The 27,318-nt window shown below is 40.1% G+C and overlaps 1 protein-coding gene and 1 long non-coding RNA gene across 4 annotated transcripts; one reads left to right on the top strand and one right to left on the bottom strand.

Annotated features, from left to right (window-relative positions):
* Positions 1-68: 68 nt before the first annotated feature.
* LOC119033283 lies at positions 69-12,969 on the bottom strand. Of its 2 annotated transcripts, XR_005079218.1 has the most exons (4): positions 12,570-12,969; positions 10,864-10,983; positions 10,555-10,638; positions 69-361 (listed from the first exon to the last, which is right to left on the bottom strand). It is a non-coding gene; the product is annotated as an uncharacterized LOC119033283 (long non-coding RNA). The 2 variants fall into 2 exon arrangements; XR_005079217.1 differs by lacking the exons at positions 10,555-10,638; positions 10,864-10,983.
* Positions 393-27,011, top strand: grik1b (glutamate receptor, ionotropic, kainate 1b). 2 transcript variants are annotated; one of them, XM_037123103.1, is made up of 16 exons: positions 393-1,443; positions 10,576-10,743; positions 10,869-11,126; positions 15,363-15,544; positions 16,070-16,123; positions 16,570-16,743; positions 17,816-17,959; positions 22,144-22,251; positions 22,765-22,806; positions 23,130-23,243; positions 23,334-23,537; positions 23,639-23,862; positions 24,205-24,323; positions 24,519-24,736; positions 25,327-25,552; positions 25,867-27,011. In XM_037123103.1, the coding sequence occupies exons 1-16, from the start codon at positions 1,359-1,361 to the stop codon at positions 26,154-26,156; spliced, it is 2,610 nt and encodes an 869-aa protein (XP_036978998.1). In that variant the 5' UTR covers positions 393-1,358; the 3' UTR covers positions 26,157-27,011. The 2 variants fall into 2 exon arrangements, with proteins under 2 accessions (XP_036978998.1, XP_036979006.1); XM_037123111.1 differs by lacking the exon at positions 22,765-22,806 and having other exon boundaries at positions 394-1,443.
* The last annotated feature ends 307 nt before the right edge of the window (positions 27,012-27,318 follow it).

The raw sequence follows: 27,318 nt of genomic DNA, 5'->3' as shown, positions 1-27,318 counted from the left end.
TAACTTTTTAACTGCCACCCCAAAACACTCTTCTTCAAGTGAAAAAAAAAAGGCAAAGTGGGTTAGGGTAATGTGAACACATTTTATTTTACTATGAGATTGTGTCAGCTAAACAGTTTGAGGTAGTTAATCTTCAAGGGAGCGTCACAGACCAGTTTGAAGATTAGATTTGCGTTTCCATCAGGACTGGAGCAAAGATTTAATCATTCCTCGGTGTACCAAAGCAAAGACGTTGTCGAGGTCGAATGTTGCCAGATTTGAAGTTAATCTTCAGGACGTATCCATGTTTGCGGATTAGTGGCTCGGCTGTGCCCTCAATTGAGCGCCGGCACGGGAGGGACACTCAGCTGTGTCGAGCCGGCTGCAGACAGCAAGTGTGAGACCGGAAAAGAGACAAGCTTGGTTTCATAATAAAAGCACCCTGTAAAATTTACATTAATAAATCAAATCAAATACATTCTCTTGATTAATTTGCAGACAGTTTTCAAGATTAAGCGTTCAAGTGTTTAGTCTATAAAATGTCAAGAAAAACTGTGAATAACCTTCAAATTACTTATTTTGTCCAACCAACAGTCCAAAACCCAAACACTCTTCATTTTCTGCCATAAAGACAATGAAATTTCCATTTAAGGATCTGGAACCAGCAATGAATTTTCTCTTGATGAATTTAATTAATTGACTAGCCTCATCGTTGCAACTCTAATTTTAAATAATGCAAGCTGAATGTGAAAAAAAGCAGTATGTAGGGAAAAGTATGAATAATGGAAACTGAGATAAAAAAGGCTAAGGGTCAAATCACTACAATATACAACATACAATACGTATAAGAAATACATAATAATATGTAATGGGAAATTATCTCTAAAATCATATGAAGCCTATGCCTCTAAAAGTGTGTCTTGTTGCCACATGGTCACAAATTCTTCTTTTATTTTGAAAGTTGTAACCAGAAATGCCCTTTTCTATCAGTGCACACTTGACTGCAGGACCACCGCGCACAGCCCTCCTCCTCAGTTGCAGCCTACTATTCAAGTGTGCATCAGAAAAAAAAAAAACATGATAAGAAGGATGTCTGCACTGTGAATATGGGAAGCAAAACCTTACTGGCACATTAAGGATTTTAGAATGGGAAAACTGGAGTTATTTTGATCAGTGACAGCAGCAAGTGGAGTGTGTGTGTGTGTGTGTGTTTTTTTGTTGTTGTTGTCTTTTTTCTCATCACAATGTGTGAGGGATGGATGTGGGTCGGATGCCAGTTTATTTTCGTTACGGATACGAGGACTGGCAAGTTATCAGCATGAATTACCGAGGACAGAAAAACTGATATCGATGTTAAATTCGACTCTGGAGGGAGGACCATGGCGAAAAGGAAGGGACTGTTATTTCCACTGCTGTACTTTATGGCAGAGTTTTGGCTCACTTCGCAGCAAGTCCTGAGAATTGGTAAGAATGTCTTTTTTTTTTTTTATGTTATTCTTATCAACTATTTATGTACAGACTGCTATTAAACACTCAGCTTTTTTATATCATGTAATTACAATCTTGCTTTGCATATATAAGATATGATAAAATAACAGTTACATTAAGATCATTTAACGTAATGATATTGTTAATCTCTCATAATGCCTAAGTGATGCTATGTATAGTTGCTTCTTTACCGAATAAATATTCTATCTAATTGAATCCTGCCAGGATAATAAATGCAGAGATTACACATGTGGATGACATGCAAGGACTCTCCATTTAAAGCAAGTGTGCTCAGATGATGTAGGTCAAGTCAAAAGGTGCAGGACAACCTTTAACTCCTAAGCACCATCAACAAAAATGTACAAAATAAAGTAAGGTTGTTACTTTTCCATGCAGTTATATTATCAGCACCCTGTAATATCCAGCAGTCAACTCAGTAGTGAGCTCAAGTAACTGTGGACACTCTCCATGTTGTGATGTCTGGACAGTGTCCTTAAAAGGTCAATTATTGGATCCTACTTTCTTTTTTTCATGAGGGAGGCATACTGAGGACAACGTGCTGCATTATCCGCACGAAACAACTCTTTTGGTTTTCATCAAAATCATGCTAATCCACTTTGGTTGGCTAATACCAGAGTTATTCTTTCTGCCTGGGTTCCTCTATGTCGACAGCGCAGGTCAGAGGCAGATGAGTGATTAAGTTGGCCTACTGCTGCATGTGACGGCGCTCACTGTTGGCATGAAGATCCTTTGGCACAGAGGAATGTGAGATGGATACAGAGCTATATAATAAAGGGTGGGCAGGCAGTGAGACTGTCGTCATATTTGGTTTATCTTCTACCTAACGAACTCAGAAGTTATTTAGTCTTGGTGCATACGAATGCTGATTGCCAGTGACAACTGTGAATGTGGATCTGAGTCCAAAGTTGTCTGTTAAGCCTTTGAGAGTTGACAAGAACTCCGCTTCCAACTTCACTCTGCACTTGTAATTAGACAAACAGAGATCTTGCTCCGACTATCCCCCTTTGATTTCTGATGTAACGTTGTAACAATGAGACGGTGTTTGCTAGCAAATTAATGCCGTTGGCTCCTCTCCCGTTGCTTATCCACTGTTCCTCTAATGGGTTAGAAGATTGCATCACAAAAGTGACTTTTTTAATTTAGACCTCAGGACTCATTGCTCCGCTCAATGCCCAGGGCGACTCTGAATTTTTCCTCTACATCTGAAGAATTTAACAATCAGACTTGTGGCATTGCATAACTTTGAAGGCTAATAGGCCAGCGCCACCTCCCCATTAAGAGTCCCGATCTGCTCTATATTGTTAATCTCTCTAAATCATCTATCACTCTCCGAGGCCACCTAATCTTTGTCATTCTCTTCATGACCCCCACACATCATAATCTCTCCCATATGGTGTGTGGCTTGGTTCAATTAACATTTCTCTGTCTTGGCAAGTGTTAGTATCAGATGGTGACTGGCTTCCACTCTTTTCACTGGGGTTGGTAATAATGGTAAATCTTCTCCCACAAGCCCTTAAACAACTAACACTAATCTTCTTTATGCAGAAAGTCTCTTCCCCAAATATGGTACTTAGGCTGCGACCAAATCTCATCATTGGGGAGAGCACAGAAGCAGCAGCTTGTGGCTTGGCCTGCACTCTGTTTTTCTGTTTGTTAAATTCCTGTTTCCTCCTGCTTGCACGCTTTATGTATTAGTGATGTCTGATTTGTTTATTAATGAGTCGACCCATATGATGTGAAAGGTGTGACGAGCTACTATCAGCCAGAGAAACATCATTTGATGTAATAATCATCTCGTTGTTTAATAGTTTTACGCTCAGCGGATTTAAAACAGATTATAATCCTGATTTTTACTCTTGCGGTCGAAATATTTTTGTGTTGGGTCGCGAGCAGCTATTTTATAAAACAGAGAAACCTCAGTGCTCCACATCAAACGAAGATAGTAGACTGGTTAGGACCTCCTCATTCATTCACAGTCTGGCACGGGCCCAGCTTGGAGTGGTGCTGGTGGTGTTGTTGAGGTGGGTGTGGGGGGGGTTTCACTGGGAACTGGCCCAGGATGGGGAGAGGGGCGAAAGCAAAACACTACGTCATTGTGTTCCTCTGCCTTAAAAGACTCCCCTTCATGTGATAATCGCACAGAATCACAAAATCACAGGTTACAATCAGGATCTAAACATTCGTTTAATTCAGCATCAACCTCTGAATTTTGTTTTCTGGATTAAAAAAAAGGTCCAGCCAGCCTCCTCAACATGATCTTATTTTTCTTGCTCTCTGCACTGAAGGGAGGAACAGAAGTCTATAAAAAGCACGGCCGAAGGGTTTTACTGTATTTGCCTGCGGCACAAACAGAATCTTTTGTTTTTGTGACCTCCTCCCATGCATCGCCCAATAGCATTGTCTGGCCTATTAAAGATGAGATGGAAGCTCAGTGATCTTGAAAATTATACTAGAAAAAGTAATTAATGCTAACCATAGCAATACTTTTCAATCCTCCTTTCTTTAGAAATTGCATTAATCATAAAGCGCTGACAGAAAATAGTGAACCCTCATTTTTATTTGATTAGAATTATGATTTATTTTTAAGGGATGATTACACCCTTGAGCCTTCGTGGACAATAAAGTGTCGCACAAGATGAGTTTGTCTAGTGAATTCTGCTCCAACTTCATAGTTTTAGCTGCGTCTCTAAGCTCAAACTTGTAATTACTGAAGTATAAATGATTCCAGACAGCTCCAACTTTTTTGCCCATTTGTTCATTTGCTTGCTAATAGCCTATTGAGTGAGTGCACTGATCCATGTGTCAAACAGAAAGTGTGGAGTCCTATTCCCTGTTTTATCAGCATCAGTATTGAAAACAAATCCAATTTACAGAAGAAGTGCAGAATAGAAAGATGCTCTGAGCTGTGATCTCATGACCCATTTTTGGAGTAACACTAAAAAAAGCGATCAGACAGCGCTGCTTAAAAGCTTGTGTTCAGGCAGGGTTGATTACAGGACACACCGTCATGGTGCAAAAGCCATACACTATGCATTTTTCATCAAAGATATCACTTTATTTACAATATTCTAACCTTATTTTTTACCATAAAATCATCTCACAAATTATTGATCATGTTAATATGTGATGTGATATTTTCACATTTGCATTAAATCAATATTAGAGTGGAGGCATGTGCCTGAAATAAGTGAGGTGATGGAGGATCTGAAGCATTGATTTCTTTTTTTTTATTTTGTAGATGATATGTAAAATATAAAATAAATGTAAAAATGTATTGTTATTGGCTTCATTAAACTCAAATTTCGGTATTAGCATTAGCTTGGCACCAGCATGAAACAACGATTGTGCTATGATAGCTGTCGTGAAGGTTTTTCCACCAGCCAATGAGATGGACTTGCAACATTGTATTGAGCTGTGATAAAAGCTGGTTGAATTCCTGGCATCGTAGACATTGCCATGATTTTACCAGAGGCTGCTCAATTAAAAAAATGACTGCCTGAAAGAAATCATTAAATGACGCTCTGGACATCAATGTTAACTCAATCTCATTGGACCACAGTTGTCGTAGCCGCGGGTAGAAAGAAACTTAATTATTTCTCTGGTGACAAACTCCTGGTGTTTTGTGCGATCTTTTAATTGAAAATGGATGCAGCGACATGCATTTCAAACACAAGAATATATGAGCTCATTTGAAAACAATTTTCCAAAAATTAAGTGGACTATGGTTTCTGTTTCACTCCGGGGCAGAATGTATAAACAATGTGTATACCTGCTGATTCCCCACACCCAAACTGATACTTAAAATGGAAGAATCTGTGCAGAGAAAATGTCCCATCACGCCTACAAACAGCAATCATTTTTTGAATATAGCTGCAGGTGAGATGATGAGGTGGACATGAAATATAAGGGGAAGGAAGTAACCTCAGAGTCAAACACTTAAAGTTTAGGATGCTAACCAAATTCACTCAGAGACACATTTATAAACCAATCCTGAAATCATTAGAGATTAACTCTATCATTCTTTATTACATTGGCGACATAACTTCCTTGTTGATGATCTTTTCATTTGATCCCTAATAGTGAAGCACTTTGTGAAGTCTGTTTCAATATGAGCTCTATTGATTAACCGTTGCCTTCGGACTGAGATAGCACCCTGATGACGGTTTGCAGGTAGAAACAGGGGCTACAAATAGCAAGAGCTGTGCATAAGAGTGCTGCAGTCTGCTGCTGATGAAACGCAACTGGTTATTTTTGCACTTTTTCTTATTTGCAGTTGTCATCATTGACAGGTCTAATAAGTAGGGGAGTGGGCACGTATACCAATATGAAGACAGACATTTAAGAGTGCTTATATTGATAGATAACTGCGGGAGTGGATGTGAAGCGCGTGCACATGGACACTTACAAAAAACTGAACGAGGTGTAGACCAGCTCTATAAATCTGACATAAAGAGTGCACACACATATATGTATATTTCTGTCTTTGTGTGCACGTGTAGTTTTAGCAGTAAAGCTTTAAGCATGTGGCCTCAAGCATCTGGACAATTGATGGGGGTCATGAGTGTGATAATAAGTTGAGCGATTACAGATGAGCTTTAGTACTCTATATTCTATTTTAGTACTCTACAATAACCAAGCTAACAGACGGATCAGTCACTTCTTGAACAGTTAATAACCACCTCAGGTATATGAATGACGTATGTTATCCAACGACATAGAGACAAAGAGCTGAGCTACTTTAAACTGTAAAAATTATCTTCTTGTGATGTTATGCTGACGAGGACCAGCACTGCTTGTGTTCAGACCACAGACCAGCACTCATCAGGCTGAACTCCCCCCCCACACACACACACACTCCAGGTTTCTTTTTGAAAATCAACAAACTCATTATACTTTGAACATAAACCTGAAATCTCATCTCAGGTGGAAATGAGACGAGAGAAATGCATTTTCACTGTGTGAAAAGCCTTTCCGACAAGCTCCGAAGAGAAATGAATTAGTGAGAAATCAAATAAAATGGATACATTTGTGTTTTGCTGACAATAAAAGTTCTGCGTGCAAATAGTTTATAAAGCAAATTCATTTTCCAAACACAAAACCTTCCAGCCGAGAACGTGTCTGTTTGTACACAGTGGTCTACCAGGACGTGAGCGGATGCTGCTACTGTCTGTTCTTATTTATGTTCTACGCTCTACGCTACGACCAGTGAGGCTATTTCTCACTGGATGTTGCATTAATGAAATAAGATTAGGCCATAATGACCCATATATATACATATATTATTTAAAGCAACAATAAATGATACATTCATAAGACATTTTTTATGATTGCGCTTTTGTCAGTACTGACTGTTTGCTGCATGCAGCAGTACATGTTTTGGCAGCATATTGAGCAGCGTAATGGATGCATGTTATTATGCGTGTGATTACAGGTCAGCTGCAACAAAATGCAAATCTGAGAATCTAAATAGCAGCAGCTATTTCATTTTTCACAACCCTGTTTAAGTTTGAGGAAAACAAAACCACTGATTGGAAACGATGCTGTGATGCCGCCACTTGGATGATCTTAAATTATAAATAGGGCCCATGATATTGGCTGCAGCCTCTGCACTTGAAGCAAACAAACATCAAGACCAGCTGGCGAAAACTCATGTTTATTTCCCCTTTTTATATTGAAAACACCTTGAAGGAGGGGGGGAAAAAAATCACATCAAAGGCTCTGAGATGGATGCATTTTCTTGGCAAATTTGGCAGAAGGATATTGTATTTTTTTGTCACCCGAATTTCATATTCCAGCGGATAGAATTAAGAACTTTAACAGGTCCCAGCAGCTGCTCATTGAAGCTTGGTAACCATAATTAGGATTGGCACTTTCAAGCATGCTCTTAGTGACCAGGGAGTGCAGACAAGGCTCTCTCAGTTTGGGGTTTGAGGCTATGCTACACCAAAGAAAAAGGTCATTCACAATCAGGGTCTCGGGGGGAGCTTTTTAAAGGCCCTTTCTCCTTCCAAATCAATCACAATTTCACAGGCAATTCTTCAAAGACTGTCAGAGAGTGCAATGACCTATTGCCATCTGTAGCCTCAGTGTTGAAGCGAGGTCATTTGCAAACCACTGCAGAATTGAAATGGCATGTTTATGATTTCAATTCCTAATGTAATTATTGTTTACGGTGTCTGAAAATGGCACTTAAAAAAAATCATCCGCGTTTTGTTCGAAGGAAAAATAAAATGAATGTGGCGAAACCTGAAAACTGTTTATTTCACGTGTGTTTAAGAACAAAGGATGTGACTTACTGTTCAGAGCTGGCCTCGTTTCTGTCTGCACTTGTGAATATTAATGCGGTGAGAACAAACATTTAACCCTGAATGTATTATTTCAGAAATCCTATCACTGAACGCCCAGATGTTTTACATGATTTACATTCACTGGGGTGAAATCGACGTGCAGGGGCATTTTCAGCAGGGATAAGGACACTGAATCTCACACGAGCCTGCCCGTTCTATATGAGACAATCCTGTTTTTTTCTTTTTTTTCTTCTAGCCGTAATCCTAATGTTTTTTCATGTTGCTCTTTATGTAACCAAAATGTAAAACATTGCATGAAGTGCTTGTGCCTGGCTGGAGTAATATATATCCATACTGCTGCCATGGCATGCCAGTCCCATCACCCTTCTGGAGCGGCCTGGTGGATTAAGAGTTGGATGGTTTTCAGAGTGATCTCCTCAAGTCCCGCCCCCCCCCGCCATGGTCCTGGCACATATGACTGGCTGACAAGCGATTGTGTTTTTAAAGAGAAATGTATCTTGAAATTACATTTTGACAGTCTTGGTGTCAGATCATTTTGAAACACTAGTCAGTGTTAAGGAAGAAATGGGACTTTAGTGGGAATGTCTGCGCTCCTCACGATCTTAATTCCCATCCAGAGGGCTTTGACGTGATGCTAAAGGGATTATCAATGCATCTTAATGAATTAAGATTTCGAAGAGTGATTTATCTTTTGTCACTGTGTGACTATTTGCTAGTTGTACTGTATAATTCTTAATGATCCATTTTTAAAATAAAGATAAATGTTCTCATTTCTTTTCACACGCTCAGTCATCCTTTACCAAAAACTCAAGAAGCAGCCCAGTTTAGAAAGTAAACATGTCATGTAAACATGTCTAATTTACAATAATTCATGTTCTAAACAGAAGCAGAAAAGGCAGCAGACATGTAGTTTGACATATTTGTGTGTATTATGAAAATCAATCATATCAAAAAAGTTGGTACTTGGATCACGGTTTGGGTCCTTTTCAACACTGCGAGTCCCAACGAGTCGACAGAAATACTGTATAATTGAGATGTTTTGATCATTTATGACGGGCTAGAACATCACTGGAGACGTTACCTTGCGCGCTGTGAAACTGTCGTACTCAGGTATTTTAAAAACTGACTGTGAATGAACTGATCATGGAAGTTATTATCAGTTTCAGCCCTCAGTATCAGGTGTTGATACTGACATCATCAATCCACGTACCGATCAAGACTCCATTGTCTGATTGAAATACTCGTAGCTGAAAGCTCATTGCTGTGCATTTGATTTGTTCTAAGTTTTGTCATGGCAACTTAACCTATAGTCAAATAAATTGTTTTGGAATGCATTTTAATTCAATGCATGTGTTTTGCTATTTGATGAAAAGTGCTGTGTGATTTCATACAGGCTAATGTCTTATGTTACTTAAAATAATTACAGCAGAGAGAGACACGATGAGGAAATCCTTTTTGCACGGATGATTTCATTTTAATAAATGAAAAATGTTAAGTCCTACGATATATGATACATGATTTATGATATGGAGTTTCTAAATGCAAAGAGTGGACGATGTTAATCCACCTCGGCCTCTGAGTGTCCCTTCTCCTCCAGTGCAATATGACGGGACACTGAAGCAGCTGCTCTATAAACACAGTGACGCCTCAGAGGTTAGTTTTCACTGTCGCTTTAATGGGTCTTAAAAAAGGTGCTGAGATTTTTATATGCGGTCGTTTACACTTCAATCAATGTTGAATTAGAAAAGCAGCAAACATTCCAGTAAAAATGCTCTTTGGTCGTATCAAGTCGCAGAGAAGCACTTCATAGCTCTTCACAGATGTTGATATGGGATGAATGAAACCTTCACGGCTTCTATTACAGAACTCATTTCATAAAACATCCCAGCGGCAGAAAAAGTCAGCCGGAAATAAAGAGACCAACTCATCAGCCTAAAAGAAAACAAGAGGAGCAGTGTTTTGGCAGACTGAGCAGAAACACTTAGCTTTTGACCTCCTTACAGTAAACTACACTCTGTTTTGAGGCTTGACTATGTGAAACTATAAATCACAAGCTGGTGGGTGGATTGAATATCGATGGAATTATGACTGTGTGATAAGAAGAATGGCTGCTTCTGTTACAAAGGAAAGCAAAGAGATGATACGGGATGCTTTTAAATGTCTGTACAGCTGTGACGGCCAATCGACTGAAAGAAAACGAATCATCAGCTTTTATAATTGACAACTTCAGCTATATGATTGTCAAGCATATGCTGGTTTGGCCATCTTGAATGATTCTGCGACCATCATTTTTTGATTTGGGTTCTGGGTTGTTGGTCGGACAAAAGAAGCGACGTGAAGGCGTCTCTTTGGGCTCTGGGACTTTATGATCACAATGTTTTGATGGTTTATAGACTAATAGAGAAAAATAAATCTGCAGATTAATTTTAATCCTATACTGCTATAATAACGCATCAGTGGATACGCTAACTCACTGTGAAGCCGGCCTATAATGAACTGAATATGTCTTCCGAACCAAATTATCCCACTTTGCTATTGTGTTGGCTTGTGAAATTGAAGCTGTGTCAATGGGGTGAAGTCGGTAAGCTTTTCTCTGAATGAGATTAAATCCCATCATCTCAACCAGGTCACTTTAGCAGCATTATGTGACAGAAGTGCAGAGAAAATTGGGCCACGTTATGCAACTGTCGGCTCAGTCGTGGCAACCTTCGAATAAAATGAATAAAATCTTGTAATGGAGGTGAAAAACTTCTCTAACCCATTTCTTCTCTTCCTGCAGGGGGCATCTTCGAGACTCTTGAGAATGAGCCCATCAGTGTTGAAGAACTGGCCTTTAAATTTGCTGTAACCAACATAAACAGGAACCGGACCTTAATGCCAAACACCACATTGACCTACGACATCCAGAGAATAAACCTGTTTGACAGTTTCGAGGCCTCGAGAAGAGGTAAGGATGATCTCATTTCATTCTGAAAGCTTTCCGTGTTGCAGAATCAATAAATGAGAAACAAGCGTGTCACATGTTTGGTTCTCTCTCTCTCTCTCTCATCGCTTCCTGTCTCCTCACCTCAGCCTGTGACCAGTTGGCTTTGGGTGTCGGGGCCGTATTTGGCCCGTCTCACAGCTCATCCGTCAGCGCCGTGCAGTCCATTTGTAACGCCCTGGAAGTCCCTCACATCCAGACACGCTGGAAACATCCGTCAGTGGACAACAAAGACAGCTTCTACATTAACCTCTATCCTGAATACACCTCTATAAGCCGGGCCGTGCTGGACATAGTGCAGTTCTACAAGTGGAAGACCGTCACTGTCGTCTACGAGGACGCAACCGGTGAGTCCAGATGACATTAGAGGACAACAGGAGACATATGGTGATAATCCCCGAGGAAAAATCAATTATCAAAGCAGTTAAGCATAAAGATTCATCAGCAGCATCTCAGCAGTGATTCAAACTCTGGTGTCCAATGAGAACATATATATTTATAAAGTATGTGTGATTAGTGCACAATACTGCAGTTTGACTGATTGATTATCGACCACTTAATGGATTTGGTATCCAGCATTTCTGATTATCATCTGTTTTTAATTGTTTTTTGTCAAATTGCTGGTGAAATAAATTGGCTTAAAAATGAGTTAGTTCTTCTGTGATAGTAAAGTATTACACTCTGAATGTGCAAAATTACTAGTAATTAAAGTTATCAGAAAATGTTGTACAGAAAAAGTACAATATTTACCTCCATATGTTTTGGAGCGGAAGTATGAAGTAGCAGAAAATGGAAATATTCAAGAAATATACTTAAAATGGTCCCATTGTGGGTTATTTTCCCATCTTTGTGATAATCTAATTTGTTATAAGATCAAGATAAATGAGCAAGTCTGGTCTGTAAAATTTGGGTTCCTTGTTATCATAACCTAGACTAAATGAGCTTTATTTTGTTTGGAGGTAAAAAATACAACTTCCACATCACATCTCAACACTTGAACTCCAACAAAATGGAGATCCTTCCTGTGTTTAGTCAACAGAGATGTTTATTCAGGGCTGATGAAGGTTATTAATAATCAAGGAGACCAATACCCAATATCTGGACGGGATAAACATTAAGGTATAATTTCAAATCTTAGTTTCGAAAGTTAGAATAACCAATGATGAAGTGAACTAAGTACAGCGTGCTCAAGTACTCTACTTCAAATCCTTTCAGAGGTACTTGTTTAGACTAGTGGAAGAAGAGCCCATTGTGGAACAAGGACGAGACTTTGGCAATGACAACATTTGTAAGTCTTTTCAAAAATGCTCCTGCCCCCCTTCAAAACAGAAAGACAACCCGCTCCTGGAAAGTTGTCGACCTCCAGTCGGCAACAATGGTCCTCTTGAAAAACTAGCTGGCGCTTCTGTGTTTTTGTTTGTTTTGATGGGGATGTTGATTAAATTAAAACAGTTAACATAATAAGGATCATTTATTCATCATTTAAGCAAAAAATGCCATTAAAGTCTTTTTCCCATCTTTCAAATATAAGTATTTTTCCACTGTTGTGTATTAAATCCTTGTAAGCTGAGTGTCTTTGTGCTTTGGACCCCGGATCAGACTAAACAAACAGTTCTGAGAAGTTGTAGGAGGCATTTTTGTCTTTTCCCTACACAACTCTGCACATGAATGAATGAATGCAGCAGTGTGTATGCAATCAATTCAAACTGTGCAACAAGGCCGAAGCTGTATGAGCAGCCACTCTCCAGTCTGTGGCTCATTATAGAGAAGTAATGAAACTTGTGTCCTACCTTTGAGGAGAGGCTTCTTCTTTCACATGTAGTCTGATGTTCTGATGGTCTCATATCCAGTTAAAAATAATAATCTTAATAATAATAATCGTTCACAGTCTAGTTGTAGGCGCAGTCCAGCAGGGAGATTAAATACTCTCATTTAGCTGATAAAATAAATAATTGTTTGACTTCTGCGGCCATTGCTGCTGTCTGCATGGAGCTAACAACCCGCAAGCTTTACCGACACAGTTTAGCTAACTCACTTAGTGAAGACCGGAGTCATGTGCTCATATTTCTTGGCATGATATATCGATGCGTTCAACACGCCTAAATCACGTCCCTAGCACGACCGAGATCATTTTGCACCCGTTTGAAGCACCTACATTAGTAAACGAGCGTTAAAGCCACAGAAGCCTAATTTGACTTTTATTTTGAAAGCGGAAGTATGTGTACCGTTAGCATGTCCCGAAAAATGCCACTAATAAACTGCAGTTCCCGATTAAATCCGCTAGATGGCAGTGAAGACTCGTGTTTGTTTGTTTTTTGTTTTTTATTTATTGTAGAAATTAAAAACACGGTAAGTTGAGTGTGGAGACGGTGACTGACCTGAGTACATTTAAAAATGAGCCGTCCACTGAAAAGTTGCCCTCTTGTGGTCACAAAAAGGAACAGCAACAAACAAATTCGTCAAGCTAGCATCAGTAAAGACAGTTTAGCTAGCACTTCTGTAAAAGAAACTAAAGCGGCCAGACATGAACAAAGATAAGGGTTCTTTACATCGAAACACCATATTCAAATTTTAGTTAATGTTACTACAGGGCGGACAGAGCATTTAATGTGTGTTCACTGCCCTCTTGTGGCCAAACCGAAGAACTGCAGCATTAAATTAGTCAATTTACGTTAATGTAGACTTTAAAAGCGGCCTCACTTCCGGTGAACACTTTCAAAATAGAGGGGCCGAACCGAAGAAATCAAAATAAAACTAACCGAAATTTTTGCGAAATAATCATGATGATTGTTGAGGCCACAATAAAAACCTTTAAAGTTGTTGATCAGATGGACATTGGCGTGGTGTTCTTTAAGTAAGGAAGTTCTCAGTTGTGCTAGCCAAGTAAAGCAGGCAACATTAACTCACTGAAGCTGTGCTCACTGCCCTCTAGTGGTCACGCTGGAGAACTGCAGCGCTTGTATGCGCACTTCCGGTATGAACTTTCAAAATAATGTGACCAAACTATAAAAATTAAAAGTGAATTTTATTAGTTTTGAAATGGTTACTAACGCTGATTGTTGGTGTCACAGTTAGACATCCAGCTCTCCTGCCTCATATAGTATAGCAGCTAATTTATTTTTTTATTTTTTTTATTTTTTATTTTTTTTGGGACCCAGGCAACATTTGAAATACAAACCCAGGAGAGCCCAGGTGAGCTAGCTAGCAACAGTTCCAGTCCTTGGGTGTAGCTAAAGTTATGTTTAAATAGAAGTAATCTTAGCTAATTTAAGAGGGAAACATTATCTTACTGAGGACGATTGACAGTGTATTAAAATTAAAATCACGCGGTCTTCCGGTGAACAATTTCAAAATCCTCATACCACACCAAAACTTAACTAACCCAGATTATGTTGACATTTTTATGTTGATTGTTGTGGTCAGAGTTAGAAACTTAGGCTAACACTTATTTGTCTTGTTTGCTACAGATAGATAATGTTTATAGCAGGTGACTACAAACCAATGGGAGGGCAGGTGAAGCTTGCTGGCAACAGTTCCAGTAGTTTCAGTTTAGATACAGCTGGTTTTCTTATGGAGGTGGGTTAGGGTTATGTTAGGGTTGTGTTAGAGTTATGCGGGTGTAGGGATATTCATGCATCACAGAGTAACAATCTAAACTCTCTCACATTTAAAGCATGTTGGGCAAGGCACAGAATGATTTCACTCGATGAGTTTAACTTGCCCACAAGTGGAATCAATATTTATACTCAATAATAGGGTAAAGTCTGCCTCTCATCATTATTAAACCCATTATCAAAAGTAAAGTCTGTACAATGTTTTCAGATTACGAATAAAATCCTTAATTTTCCTTAACTTTACGTCTGTGTGCACGAGGTCGAGCAGGTTAGACTGAACGTTTAATTGTCTGATGGATACTGACAGGAGCACTGAAAGCTGCAGCTTTTTACATAAATGCAAGCAGAATAAGATGATGACTTGAAAATTAACCTACTACTCATCTTGGAGTATATTTGTCTGAAAATAAATTGAACTCTGGATGCACGGAGAGAATGCAAGTGTAAGGCTCTTTTGTTATGCAGCAGTCTTCATTTAGATGTTTCTTTTACAAATACGCTTTACAATTATGGGCAGAATATCGAAGGATACACGCAAATCCAAAGATGGAGAACCTTTTAGCCCCATAGCCTCGCACTTATTGTCTGGAGTTAGACTTGTGATCAGAATTTTTTACATCGCAGGCAAAATAAATTGCTCTGTTTTGTTGTATATTAGATCACTCATTTCAAGAAATGTTCCTTTTCTCTACCAAGAATGAAAAAAAAAACATTATTACTGCTGCCAGACTGAATGGAAATATTGAATAAATCAGATGATAGATGCACAAAACTTCCTCCTAAGATGTTATGACAGTAGCAACGTGTTGACGCAGTCACTGGATGTTAGAGGACTTTTGTAATTAAGCTCATTATATGTTGAGACGAGATCTTAGAGACCAGAACAAAACTACGCAATCTGGAATCCTTTGAACATCTGGAGGTTTGTTGTTTGTGATTGTTCAGACTTCTTGTCTTTTTTAATTTAAGGACTGATTCGTTTGCAAGAGTTGATCAAAGCTCCATCCAGATACAGCATTAAGATCAAGATCCGCCAGCTGCCGACAGGAAGTAAAGATGCTCGCCCTCTGTTGAAAGAGATGAAGAAGGGGAAGGAGTTCTATGTCATCTTTGACTGCTCCTACCAGACGTCAGCTGATGTTCTCAAGCAGGTGAATCAAACAAATGTCTCCCAGCGTGAAGTCGACACCATCACAGCTCGTTGTCCTCAGCTAAAATGTTCTGTGAGAAAATCCAATTTGAATTCTGCAGTGGAGAATAGTGTCTGTGTTATTATGTTTCTGCGTTGCTTTTGGTTTGGTACTCACTATGTGCAAGATTAGTCAAATTCTATCCCCTTCAGAAATCCTTGTATGTTCACTTCCAAATCCAAGCGGAGCCTATTTTCGAGCCAGACGAACACATTTAGAAGCAAAAAAGAAAAAAAAAGAAAAAAAAAGCTGTGCGGAAGAGTAACTGGAAACATCACGCTAACATGAGCAGACTGTGAAATATACTTGTTACTTCTTTATGCAAACAATACAAAATGAGGTAATTCCGAAAATGGATAGAATGTGTAGTTTCCCTGTGTGTAGATACGGCTGGATGGGGTTCGGAGGAGAAAAGAGTATTTATCATGGCTGCAGCAAAACTCTCCTCTGAGTCACTAACACTCCCCCAACTCTCATCCTATTTAGATCTTGTCCATGGGGATGATGACTGAATATTACCACTTCTTCTTCACCACACTGGTAAGAAAACTTATCAGAGTACATTTATGACACTTCTACATCTAAAAGAACCCATTAAGGTTGTTCTATTTGCCTCGATTCTTTAGGTTTGTCTTTGAAACTTGATTGAAAAAACCTGATTGATATGTTACGTCTGGTAACGTGCCACCTAATTACACACCGTTCCATTGTCTTAATGAAGTGTCCTTCTATCCAACGCAGGCTTCGATGTGTGTATTCACCTCGAGATTCTGTTATGCAAACATTATGCAGATGAACTCAAACATCTGTGGTTTGTTTTATAATAAGATTGCTGGATGTTTTTCAGTGCCCTTGGCATAATTCCATGGTATTACACTGTATATATCATTCCACTGTTTTAATCAAGTGTCCCTTTACCCTTGCTGAGTAAGTCAAGTCTACTTTCACATTAATTCTGCACTGATGATGTTGTCGCACTTCGACAGGACCTGTTCGCCCTCGACCTTGAGCCGTACCGCTACAGTGGGGTCAACATGACGGGCTTCAGGCTGCTCAACATAGACAGTCCTCAGGTGGCCTCGGTGGTGGAGAGGTGGGCCATGGAGCGGCTGCAGGCTCCATCCAAGGCTGAGACTGGAATGATGGAGGGGATGATGACGGTGAGTTTAACTTCCACGTGTTAGACGTCTACCAAGTGCTAGATCTGTGTCTCTCAGAAAGGACATAAAAAACAATACACAGTATATTGTTGAGTTGTGTACTTACATTAGTCTAACAGTGTTCAAAACCCAGAGTTTATTTAGTCGCTGGTCACTATGACTTAAGGGAGAGTCAGAGAGTGATGAAGGAAGCTGGTGTACCTGAGTAAATCTGCGTCAGGTAGATTTTCATCAGCACTGGTGGCTGTTTAATGATGAGGACAACAACTCCCATAACTCCACACTATTTATTGACTTTTGTCATGTATTGATTGAGACACCACTGGCAGAAATGAAATTAGTTTTGGCTATTGTAATTGTTGACATAGTGTCAGCAACATACTTAACAGGTCAAAGCCTGTTGAGAAATGAAGAATGGGGTCTATGAAGTCATGAGCAGAAAAGTAGTCGGCTGTTTGTCATCAGTTTGTTTGTCATTAGCCAAGTTAACGTCCACACTTTGTTTCCTTTTGACTTGGTTTTGTTTTTGAAAAAGTTGATGATGTAAACAACCCAAAATTTCCCAAACTTGTCACAGTCAGTGGGAGAATTGGGTCAAACTCCACTCAAATGTAACATTTTGTTTACATATTGCTAACTTTGCCCGTCAAATCTGGACAAAGACTACGCTTTGATATCAGAAAAGGCCACTCGAGAAATCCAGACATAATCACCGAGAGATTATATGTAAATGTATCAACGCGTCGCGTATTTTGGGAAGCTGTGCAAGACAGCTACACAGAGTTAATCGGAGCCCCTCATCGCCTACACTTCAGTCTGAATACGGCCTTGTTGCTTTCTGATTGTGTGTACAATCAGAAGGAAGGTGCTTTGAATGAAATTGCTCAGTGTGGCTGCCTGTTTGATTGGCCTCCACACAGTTTGTAAAAGTAGCACTGCACTGCTTTTGGGTGTGCTTTTAGGAACCATGCGGTGCCGTTCGTGTACGTCAACAGTCCTGATGTGATAAGTGCACGATGTGATTTGTGATCCCCGCTGATGGATGATGACGGCCCGTGTTTTTCTCTTTCAGACCGAAGCAGCTCTGATGTACGACGCCGTCTACATGGTGGCTGCTGCCTCGCAACGCGCCTCCCAGATCACTGTCAGCTCCCTTCAGTGCCACAGACACAAGCCCTGGCGCTTTGGATCACGCTTCATGAACATGCTCAAAGACGTGAGTTTGGTTTATGAATGTGCGGTGCCCGCCCCTCTTCCTGCCTCCCCCCCTCCCGCCCGCCCTCCACCCATCCATCCATCCGTTTCACAGCCTGCTGCCTCGGTCTCATTTCCTCAGGTGCAGGAGCAGAAACAATAGAGTTACGAGATCAGATGTGATGAACGAGCAACACGTGTGTGACAATTATATTAACAGCAGTTTCTCTCAGGAGACAGGAATTGACGTCATGTGCTGCATGTTGGAGGTGTCTCAGAATAGTTGGCTGTCAGGTGGCGACTGAAGAGGTGCCCACTGAGAGCTGCAGCTTTTTACATGAACATTTAATGCAAACAGGATGCAGACGATTGAGGAACTGGATAGTCGATTTAAAATGTACTTGTCGATATCTCAAAATTTAATTTCAGATCCTCTTTGTTTGAAGGATGTGCCGAGTAGATCTTAGGTAATTAAAAATGAAAAAAGGATGACAGTCTGCCTGAACTATTGATCTGACAGCTGATTGAACAGGAAGACAATGAGACAGACGCACATTTAAGAAAAACAAACACTGACAGTTTGGCAAACACGCAGTCCGCTCAGTGGGAATGATCCCTGTTTAATTGTCGAGGCAGATTTTCTCAGCTCATCTAAGATACATTCATTTGAATTTGTTGTTATATTGCAGTCTGTAATTAGACGTTTCTTAGACAAACACGTTTTTCAGCTACAAGTGGGGACAGAATATTGAAGGATCCAGGCAATCCACAGAGCCCAGAGAGCAGAGTGAGTAAACAAGGAACATTTCAGCTCTAGAGCCTCAGCACTTGTTGTCTGCAATTAGACTTGTGATCAGCATTTTCTACATGAACACACTGAGGTATAAAACATGAGCTTCTTGTCTATTGGTGATTACAGCTTGTTGTTCTGCGTTCTGTCTTCTACTAGATAAACCTGACGCCCCCACTAACCCTGCGCAAGCATTGTTATATTACATACACTGAATTGAAATTGATTTAAAAGGACCAAACCGGTGGTTTATTCCCACATTTCAGCCCATGTACTCCAAATCACGTCTGCTATATGATACTGGCCAGTATTTCCCAAAACTTACCATGTAGTTTTTCTGTCAAAAGCTCAGAAAATCTACGTACGCTGTGGAGGCTGATTTGGTGAATGAAGGGCAGGTGTGTGGGCAGGTGGAGAGAGGTGGGAGGAGCAGAGCACAGCAGCTGCAGGGTGAAGGAATAGCAGCATCTGAGGTTACAGGAGAGGTTACTGACACGCAAACAGGCAACAAATGAAAAAGTGATATTAGAAACTGGTGGAAACTTTTCTATACCATCCGTTCATTGTAACACTGTTTCCGATTCAACTTGTGACAGCTGAAACTATCTTAAGTCTGTCACACTGGACAACTTTATGCCTATTTTTTTTTTTTTTTTTAAGTTATTATTGTATGCTTATCCTGCTGTCAGTGGAGGAATCTCCTCCTCCCTCTTTCTGTTACTGTCTGTGTGACAGGTGTGAAAGATTTGCATTCACATGGTAATAATGTAACTCTGACAACAGTCTAATCAGTGAAGATGTTCACTGTGGTGGATCACTCTGCAGTCTCTGCAGTGTGAATTTCAAACTATAAGCAGACAAAGTGGCTGCCTGCCTAACAGACACACACAAAAATCTCACTGTGGTAAGAATGAGCAGTCAGAATTTAAGTTTAATCCGTTAAAACAGAGGAAATACTGACATGATTCTATAAGACTATGTGATAACTGTGTTATCTGAAATGGCCTTCAGGAACACACTGTGTCTGGGAGTGCTGCTCTGTAGGTCAGCCGGCACTCAGCTCTCGTGGGGGAAGGAAGGCGAAAAACACATTTTCTCCCTGCAGGAATCAGTGCTGTGCGACATATTCAATACTAAAAGTTACGCAGACAAAGTTTCATTAGGAACTCAGGAACATTACACTCAGTGTTGTGCACCTTGAGGAGGTTTGTCAGTCAGGGTGGTGTTTCAAGGCCTGAAGGAGGGAGTTGATAAAAGCAAATGTGTTTCCCTCTTTGTGATGCTGATACTCTGTCCAGTGTGTTGATGGATGTTCGGTGGGGTTTCAGTGGTGTGTTTCAATCTCATTCTTATCCTTTGCATCAGCTGGACGCTTCAATCCAAAGAGATCCATGTCCTCACTGCATGTACAGTAATGACACCAACACATGATTGAGACAGACGCACTTTTGATTGGTGAGGATTTGAAAAGAGACTTAATGACAGGAATAAATCTGGACTTAGGGGTCAAGCAGGCTTCAGAGATGTGTGCAACACGCCTGGGTGAAGCAGTCTAATGAAAGAGCAACTCCATTTGGTATCACCAAATGATATCCTGTCGACGTCTATAGATGTGGAAGATCTTTGCATTGGAAACGGATGTCAGAAGCTTTACGACGATTGTAACGTTGCTTGAGTTTAATCTTCAATCAGTCGGTAAAATCATTTTCACTTACAAGCTGACTGATGTAAGTTTCTGTTTAAAGGCTGTAAGAACAAGATGATGAAACACAAAGGCTCAGCGTGTTTGGCATCTCCTACTACACCTGTAATTCATTTCTGACACTAAGTCCCCAGAAGCCTTTTATTCATGCGGAGAGCTTGAGTATTCTGCGTGGTGGTTTTGGAGCCTTAGTGGTGTTTGTGTCACTCTGAGTGCCCAGACATGTCTTTTTTAAATAAACAAGTGACATAGCTCCTCTTCCATTTATTTCCCAAATGTATTCAGCTGTTGTTTTCCATTTGTTCTCCCTGGAAAAAAACAAACAGCTAATGTCCTTTTTCGTAAGCGTAGTTACAGTTTATTACTTGTATGCTTACTCACTCTCATCAACAGGCCTTGTTGTAATGATTCCCATTAAGAACTACTGTACCGCCTTGTGTCTGTGCAGAAGGATGAAACTGTTCTCAACAAGTTGGGTATAGATTATCACAAGTAACCCAGTTCTTCATTGATGTGTAAATGAGGAAGCAGCAACATGCTTTTGTTTCCACAGCTGAGGCCTTTTCATCAATGTGATTAGATTATTTTTCTTTTAGGACAGATGCAGTGTTGTGGAAGCTACTGCGTAAGCAAAACACTATTCATTTGAAAGTACAAGCAATGTCAGCTTTGGTTTTGTACATCACGTCCATCAGTCAAACATCTGCCTCCTGAAAAACAGCTGGGAGTGTTGCTCCAAGCTGGATCATTCAGTTAGCTAGGCAACTTCATTGAACACTTGTTAATAAATGTCAAAAATCAATACGCACAAATTCAGAGTCAGAATATTACAAACTGTTTTTAGAGGTGAGCTGACAATTCAGCTTTCCTGTCGTGTTTTTTCTTAAGTATGGCAATGGTGATTCTTCCTCAGCCTGAGTGTCAGGAGGTTGATCCACGACGATGCTGTCGCTGTGTGAGCCACCCTGATGCCTTCACAGTGTTCGGGATGAAAGGAACAGGAGGCGGGCTGAGTCAGGTCTTATTGTTATCTGTAGATCAGATAGATGCAACAGTCTAAAGTAGGAATGCGTTTTGCTCCAGTCTCCACATTTCTGTGGTTTGATGCGTGAATACATTGTGTTGTGGACTGCCCCTTTAATTGAGTTTTCAGTACTATTTGATTTGCAGCCAGAAACATTTTGAAATCATGAAATGCCATGGGCCGAACGTTGGCACATTCACAGTCTATGTATTGATTTGTAGATATGCCATCTGCCCGTAACAAAACTGGCTTCTGAGCTTCGTCTGTCAGCGCAGAATTGAGATGCAGCTCATTTCTATGGGCCCTCTGTGATAGAGATTTAACCTGACTGGTATTCAGCTGTTCTCACTTCATTATCAACTGCATTCAAATATCTCTGAGCTCCTCTGCCCACCCGCTGCTCCCTGCTCAGACTGAGGCTATGCCTGCCTGCTCCGTTTACATCACCGTCCACCATGTTCAGTCACTTCATATTTCCGTTGAGGATGCACACTTATGTAAAAATGCCCATTAAGATGCATTTAGCCTTTGTCAGTGTTCTTTGCTTAATGTAGCGCTCATCAATTATTAATTTTTTAAAGATTTGTTTTTCAATTTTCCAGGCCTCTGCTCGACTTTGCATGCGTATGACAATGAAGACTGAGGCATTCACTGGTTTTGGTTTTGTTTCTTACTCTCTCTTTGCCACAGGCACAATGGAACGGCTTGACGGGACAAATAATTATAAACAAGACGGATGGCCTGCGCAAAGAATTTGATTTAGATGTCATCAGCCTGAAGGAAGATGGCTTGGAGAAGGTGAACTATCTCACCCGTGTCCATACTGTCAGTACAGGCTGTTACTGTTGACATTCAAGACATTCAAGCAGGACAGAGCAAAAAAAAAAAAAAATAGACTAAAGGCCACTAATGTACCCTGAAACCTTATTTTTTTCTAAAGTTACAGAATGATTACTTGCTCCTAGAACAATATACAGTATCTTGAAATCTTGCATCATGATTATGCCTCTAACTGTATTCAGACAGATCCTGCAAATACTTGTAGCTGTCATTTCAAGCTCAAAAGTTGTGGATGCTCCTTTAATCATGCTGACAGTGCTGCTCTCCAATTCGTCATGAACAGGCCTGTTATCTGTTAGTGAAAGATCTCTTTACTGCAAAGAGCTTACATTTTATTTAAAACAGAAGTTAGATAATTTTTTTCACATTTGTCTTGAAGCCAAAATCCATCATCACTGTTTATTGTTTATTGTCTTTCTTTAAGTTCACGGCCTTGTGATTAAAATGCTTTCTCCTTATTATTTCTGCAAGACAATCGCGGGCAACAACCGCCTGAATAAAGTGTGGAAAAAGGTCTGTGCTTTAGCTGCCCTGGCAGGCTAAAGGAATATATATTACTAGTTTAACTCTACCTGTTGCCCTTTGTGATGTTTCCCCTTAAAATGAATATGTTTTAGGTACTGGTGGGAATAAATGTTCAGCATTTCTGTAATGGACCTTCCTTTTTTCCCTCCCCAACATCTCTGGTTCTTCTTCCATTGTAATTTTTTTAAGCCTCCGGGTACGTGTTTCTTTTCCCTTCTTTGTTTTAACTGATCATGTGAGGTTGACTCAGGTTATTGTAGATCATTGATGTCCAGTCAGTGGGGTTAATTTGGATTTTTTCGTCTGTACAGATTGGTGTGTGGAACTCCCAAACAGGCCTTAATTTAACAGAAAACAACAAGGACTCGTCTACAAATGTGACTGACTCCATGGCCAACAGGACCCTCATTGTCACAACTATTCTGGTATGAATATAAGCGAAATGCCTGTTAGAAAGCATTTAATCAGGGATGTCTTAATAAAACTAAGGAATTCTATGATGTGCTTTGTTCCAGGAAAATCCTTACGTCATGTATAAGAAATCTGATAAGCCGCTGTACGGAAATGATCGCTTTGAGGGTTACTGCTTGGACCTGCTCAAAGAGCTCTCCAACATATTGGGCTTCTCATATGAAGTAAAACTGGTGTCAGATGGCAAATATGGAGCCCAGAATGACAAGGGGGAGTGGAACGGCATGGTGCGAGAACTCATTGACCATGTGAGTACAAATCCATATTATAAAAGAAAGAATATCCAAGGAATCAGCAATATCGTCTAATTTAATCTGTGACTCTGCTTGTTGTTTTTATTCTGCACTAGGTGGCCGACCTGGCTGTGGCTCCTCTCACCATCACCTATGTGAGGGAGAAGGTCATAGACTTCTCCAAGCCTTTTATGACATTGGGCATCAGCATCCTCTACCACAAACCCAATGGCACCAATCCAGGAGTATTCTCCTTCCTCAACCCACTGTCTCCTGATATCTGGATGTATGTGCTGCTGGCATGCCTTGGTGTCAGCTGTGTGCTGTTTGTTATTGCCAGGTAAACTGCCACTTGAAGAAAAAGGTGAAACAATTTCATTTGGTTTGTAGAAGTTGTGCCGAAAACCCACTTAACAAGCTTTACTAAATAGGTTGCTGAGCAGCACAAATTCAGCAGGAACTTTTAACTAATTTCCTGGTCACTTGGTTTGAAAATACACTGCATCTGATATCGCCGTGTTGTTATGAATAGGCGATCCTTCAATGTCATGTAGCTTCACTGCATACTGCTGTAGAAACTGACCACAGTAATGTTTCTGTGTACTCGGTCAGAGTCTCATCTTGTTATCATCATGTCATCGTTTACATTATTAATTGTGCCTGTTTAATTCTTCACCCTTAGGTTCACTCCCTATGAGTGGTACAATCCTCACCCCTGCAATCCAGACTCAGATGTGGTTGAAAACAACTTCACTCTAATAAATAGTGTCTGGTTTGGAGTTGGAGCACTTATGCAGCAAGGTACTGCAATTACAATGGTATAACATTTGTGTGCTGTGTTCATACTTGGCATGAAATGTCATACCTGAAGTTCCCCTTTGGTAAAACAAACTAGTCGGACCTCAGTGTTGTTTTTTGTTACACACTTAAGTCGTCATTGTTTCATGACTTATTGTTTCAAGAATTCATGGTGTACCTTGTGTTGCTATCTTACAGGATCTGAACTGATGCCTAAGGCTCTCTCCACAAGGATAGTTGGTGGAATATGGTGGTTCTTTACCTTGATCATAATCTCCTCATATACTGCCAACTTGGCTGCCTTCCTCACTGTGGAGAGAATGGACTCACCAATCGACTCTGCAGATGACTTGGCCAAACAAACCAAAATAGAGTACGGTGCTGTGAGAGATGGCTCTACCATGACTTTTTTTAAGGTAACCTTCTTTCCACTGTACAATAAATGGGACGTTAACAGTACACCAGTGAGGGAAGGGATGCAAACAAGAACACCACTTTATTGTGGATGACAACTTTTACCCTAGAGCCGTCAGTCTTCAGTCATTTAAGTAATATTGCATGTACTGTCTGATGGGTTGGCAGAAAATGGAGTTGGCAAAGCAGGTTAAGCATCAAAGGTTAGTATCTGAGAAACTTGCTCATAAATGGAGCTTTACAAAAAAAAACTGGGGGCAATTTTTCCATTAAGATCAGGATTTATTGTTTTGCCTGGAGCACAGCAACAAGTTTATCTGAACGCACAGAGAAAATGGAATGAACTTGGGTGGACTTGTACACACTTCACGTCCCATCTCCTGACATGCATCAGGATGATTGCTCCAGCCAGCAGATACTTGAAATACTGTTTGTTTTGAGAGATTACAAACAAGCATCAGCCGTCTTATCAAACACATAAAACCACGTATCAACATTATCTGCTTTGTGTAGCAGTCACTGTTGTTTTTCCGGTGTTGACCATCCAAATACAATGTTTTGAAGCTCATAAATCTCCATTCTGATTCAACAGAAATCGAAGATCTCAACTTATGAGAAAATGTGGGCATTCATGAGCAGCAGGAAAAACACGGCTCTGGTCAAAAACAACCGGGAGGGGATCCAGAGGGTGCTTACCACGGACTACGCTCTTCTGATGGAGTCGACCAGCATCGAGTACATCAGCCAGCGTAACTGCAACCTCACACAGATTGGTGGCCTGATAGATTCAAAGGGCTATGGAGTGGGAACCCCGATTGGTAAGAAAGATGAGTGACACACGGTAATTGAGGGTGGGCAGTTGTGGATTGTGATCCTCTCCTTCTATTTCCAAACTTCACGTGAGCTGATTGGCTAGCAAACCACGCTAAGTAATACGAGCAGACAACTAGATGGCTGTGGACTAAATAAGTGGCTCTTCATTGGTTACATACTGTACTCAACGCAGCGCGAGTTATAACTAGCAACATGGTGTATTTGGAACTTAATGGTGCAAATGGAGACATTCATATGTTATATCACTGGTAATGTCAGTAATGATGGTTTTTATCCTGCTGCTGTTTCCCTGCTGTAGGCTCCCCTTACAGAGACAAGGTCACCATTGCCATCTTGCAGCTTCAGGAGGAAGGGAAGCTGCACATGATGAAGGAGAAATGGTGGAGAGGGAACGGCTGCCCAGAGGAGGACAGCAAGGAGGCCAGCGCTCTGGGTGTGGAGAACATAGGGGGAATTTTTATTGTGCTGGCAGCCGGACTTGTCCTCTCAGTTTTTGTAGCAATTGGAGAGTTTATTTACAAATCAAGGAAGAACCTGGACATTGAGGAGGTGAGTGTTGGACAGTGCGAATGGCACAACAAATATTAACACACTAAGGGACTTTATCATTCAATGACTGTTATGAACCCTCTACACATTAGTGTTGTCATTGTTGTCTTCAGAGGACTACAGTAATCAATGGGCCAACGAAAATTTAAGTCTGAATGTGTTGAACTGCATTGTTACAATCAAAACAGAAAAAAACTTTTTAAGGCAGAGTTTAGTGTTTTCCGTAGTTTTGATGTAGAGCACATGAACATTTTAGTCCTAATTGGAAGAATACATTTGAACCCCTTTTTATGACGACGTATGCTTGTTAACTTCTGATATCATGACACTTGACCATCTTGGCCTTGCTGTTTTTTTTTTGCAAAAAACTGTAACATTGTTAACTTGGTTTGTGTGAAAACAAATGTCAATGTCACGCCATGATATTGTTGGTAAGTTGTATCTTTTGAGGCATGTTTGCTAGATTTATTTTAACAACTGCAGTAAGTTTGAGAGTATTCTGTCATAAAATGTTTGCATTTTTCATATTTATAGCACACACTTTGACATAACAACACTACTTCTTACCGCTTTTGTATGTACTCTTGTATTTAAAAAAAATATATATGGTTGTTTCCAGTTTGTTTATGAATGAGTGCTCCCTCAAGATTTTATTCAAGTTGCTTGACACTCAGGCCATCAGTTGCTCACGGTGTACATTTTTTTTCTTTTCTTTTCTTTTCTTTTCTTTTCTTTTCTTTTCTTTTCTTTTCTTTTCTTTTCTTTTCTTTTCTTTTCTTTTCTTTTGCCTTTTGTATCATATGAGGTTCATAAACAATGCATGTATAAGTTTTGTCATGTTGGAATTGTTTCAGAATGACTAAAGTTATGTGAGAACATTACATCCCTTTAATCTTTTACTTTCTGGATGTTTTGGTTTTGATTGCTCACTCTCTCGTCAGTGCAACATTTACCTTTACCGGACACACAAGCTTTTTAATATCAGGTTACATCAAGAAGAGGTTGTGTTGTATATCTTTAAAATTGTGGCTGTACCATTTTACATATTTGATTGTTATGGTACTTCTCAGTTCTCTTTTCATCATTTATTTTTGTTCATTTCTGCGGAACAATTTCCATGAAACACTTCTCTAAGTTTGTCAGAGAGCAGGGCTTATGAGTTAAGTAACCTCAGGTTTGCTTGTCATCGTTGTCGTTGTAG

This window comes from Acanthopagrus latus, chromosome 2, assembly GCF_904848185.1.
Source record: "Acanthopagrus latus isolate v.2019 chromosome 2, fAcaLat1.1, whole genome shotgun sequence".
Lineage (NCBI taxonomy): Eukaryota > Metazoa > Chordata > Actinopteri > Spariformes > Sparidae > Acanthopagrus > Acanthopagrus latus.
The sequence above is the reverse complement of the archived record's forward strand: the minus strand, read 5'-3'. Positions and strand labels throughout refer to the sequence as shown.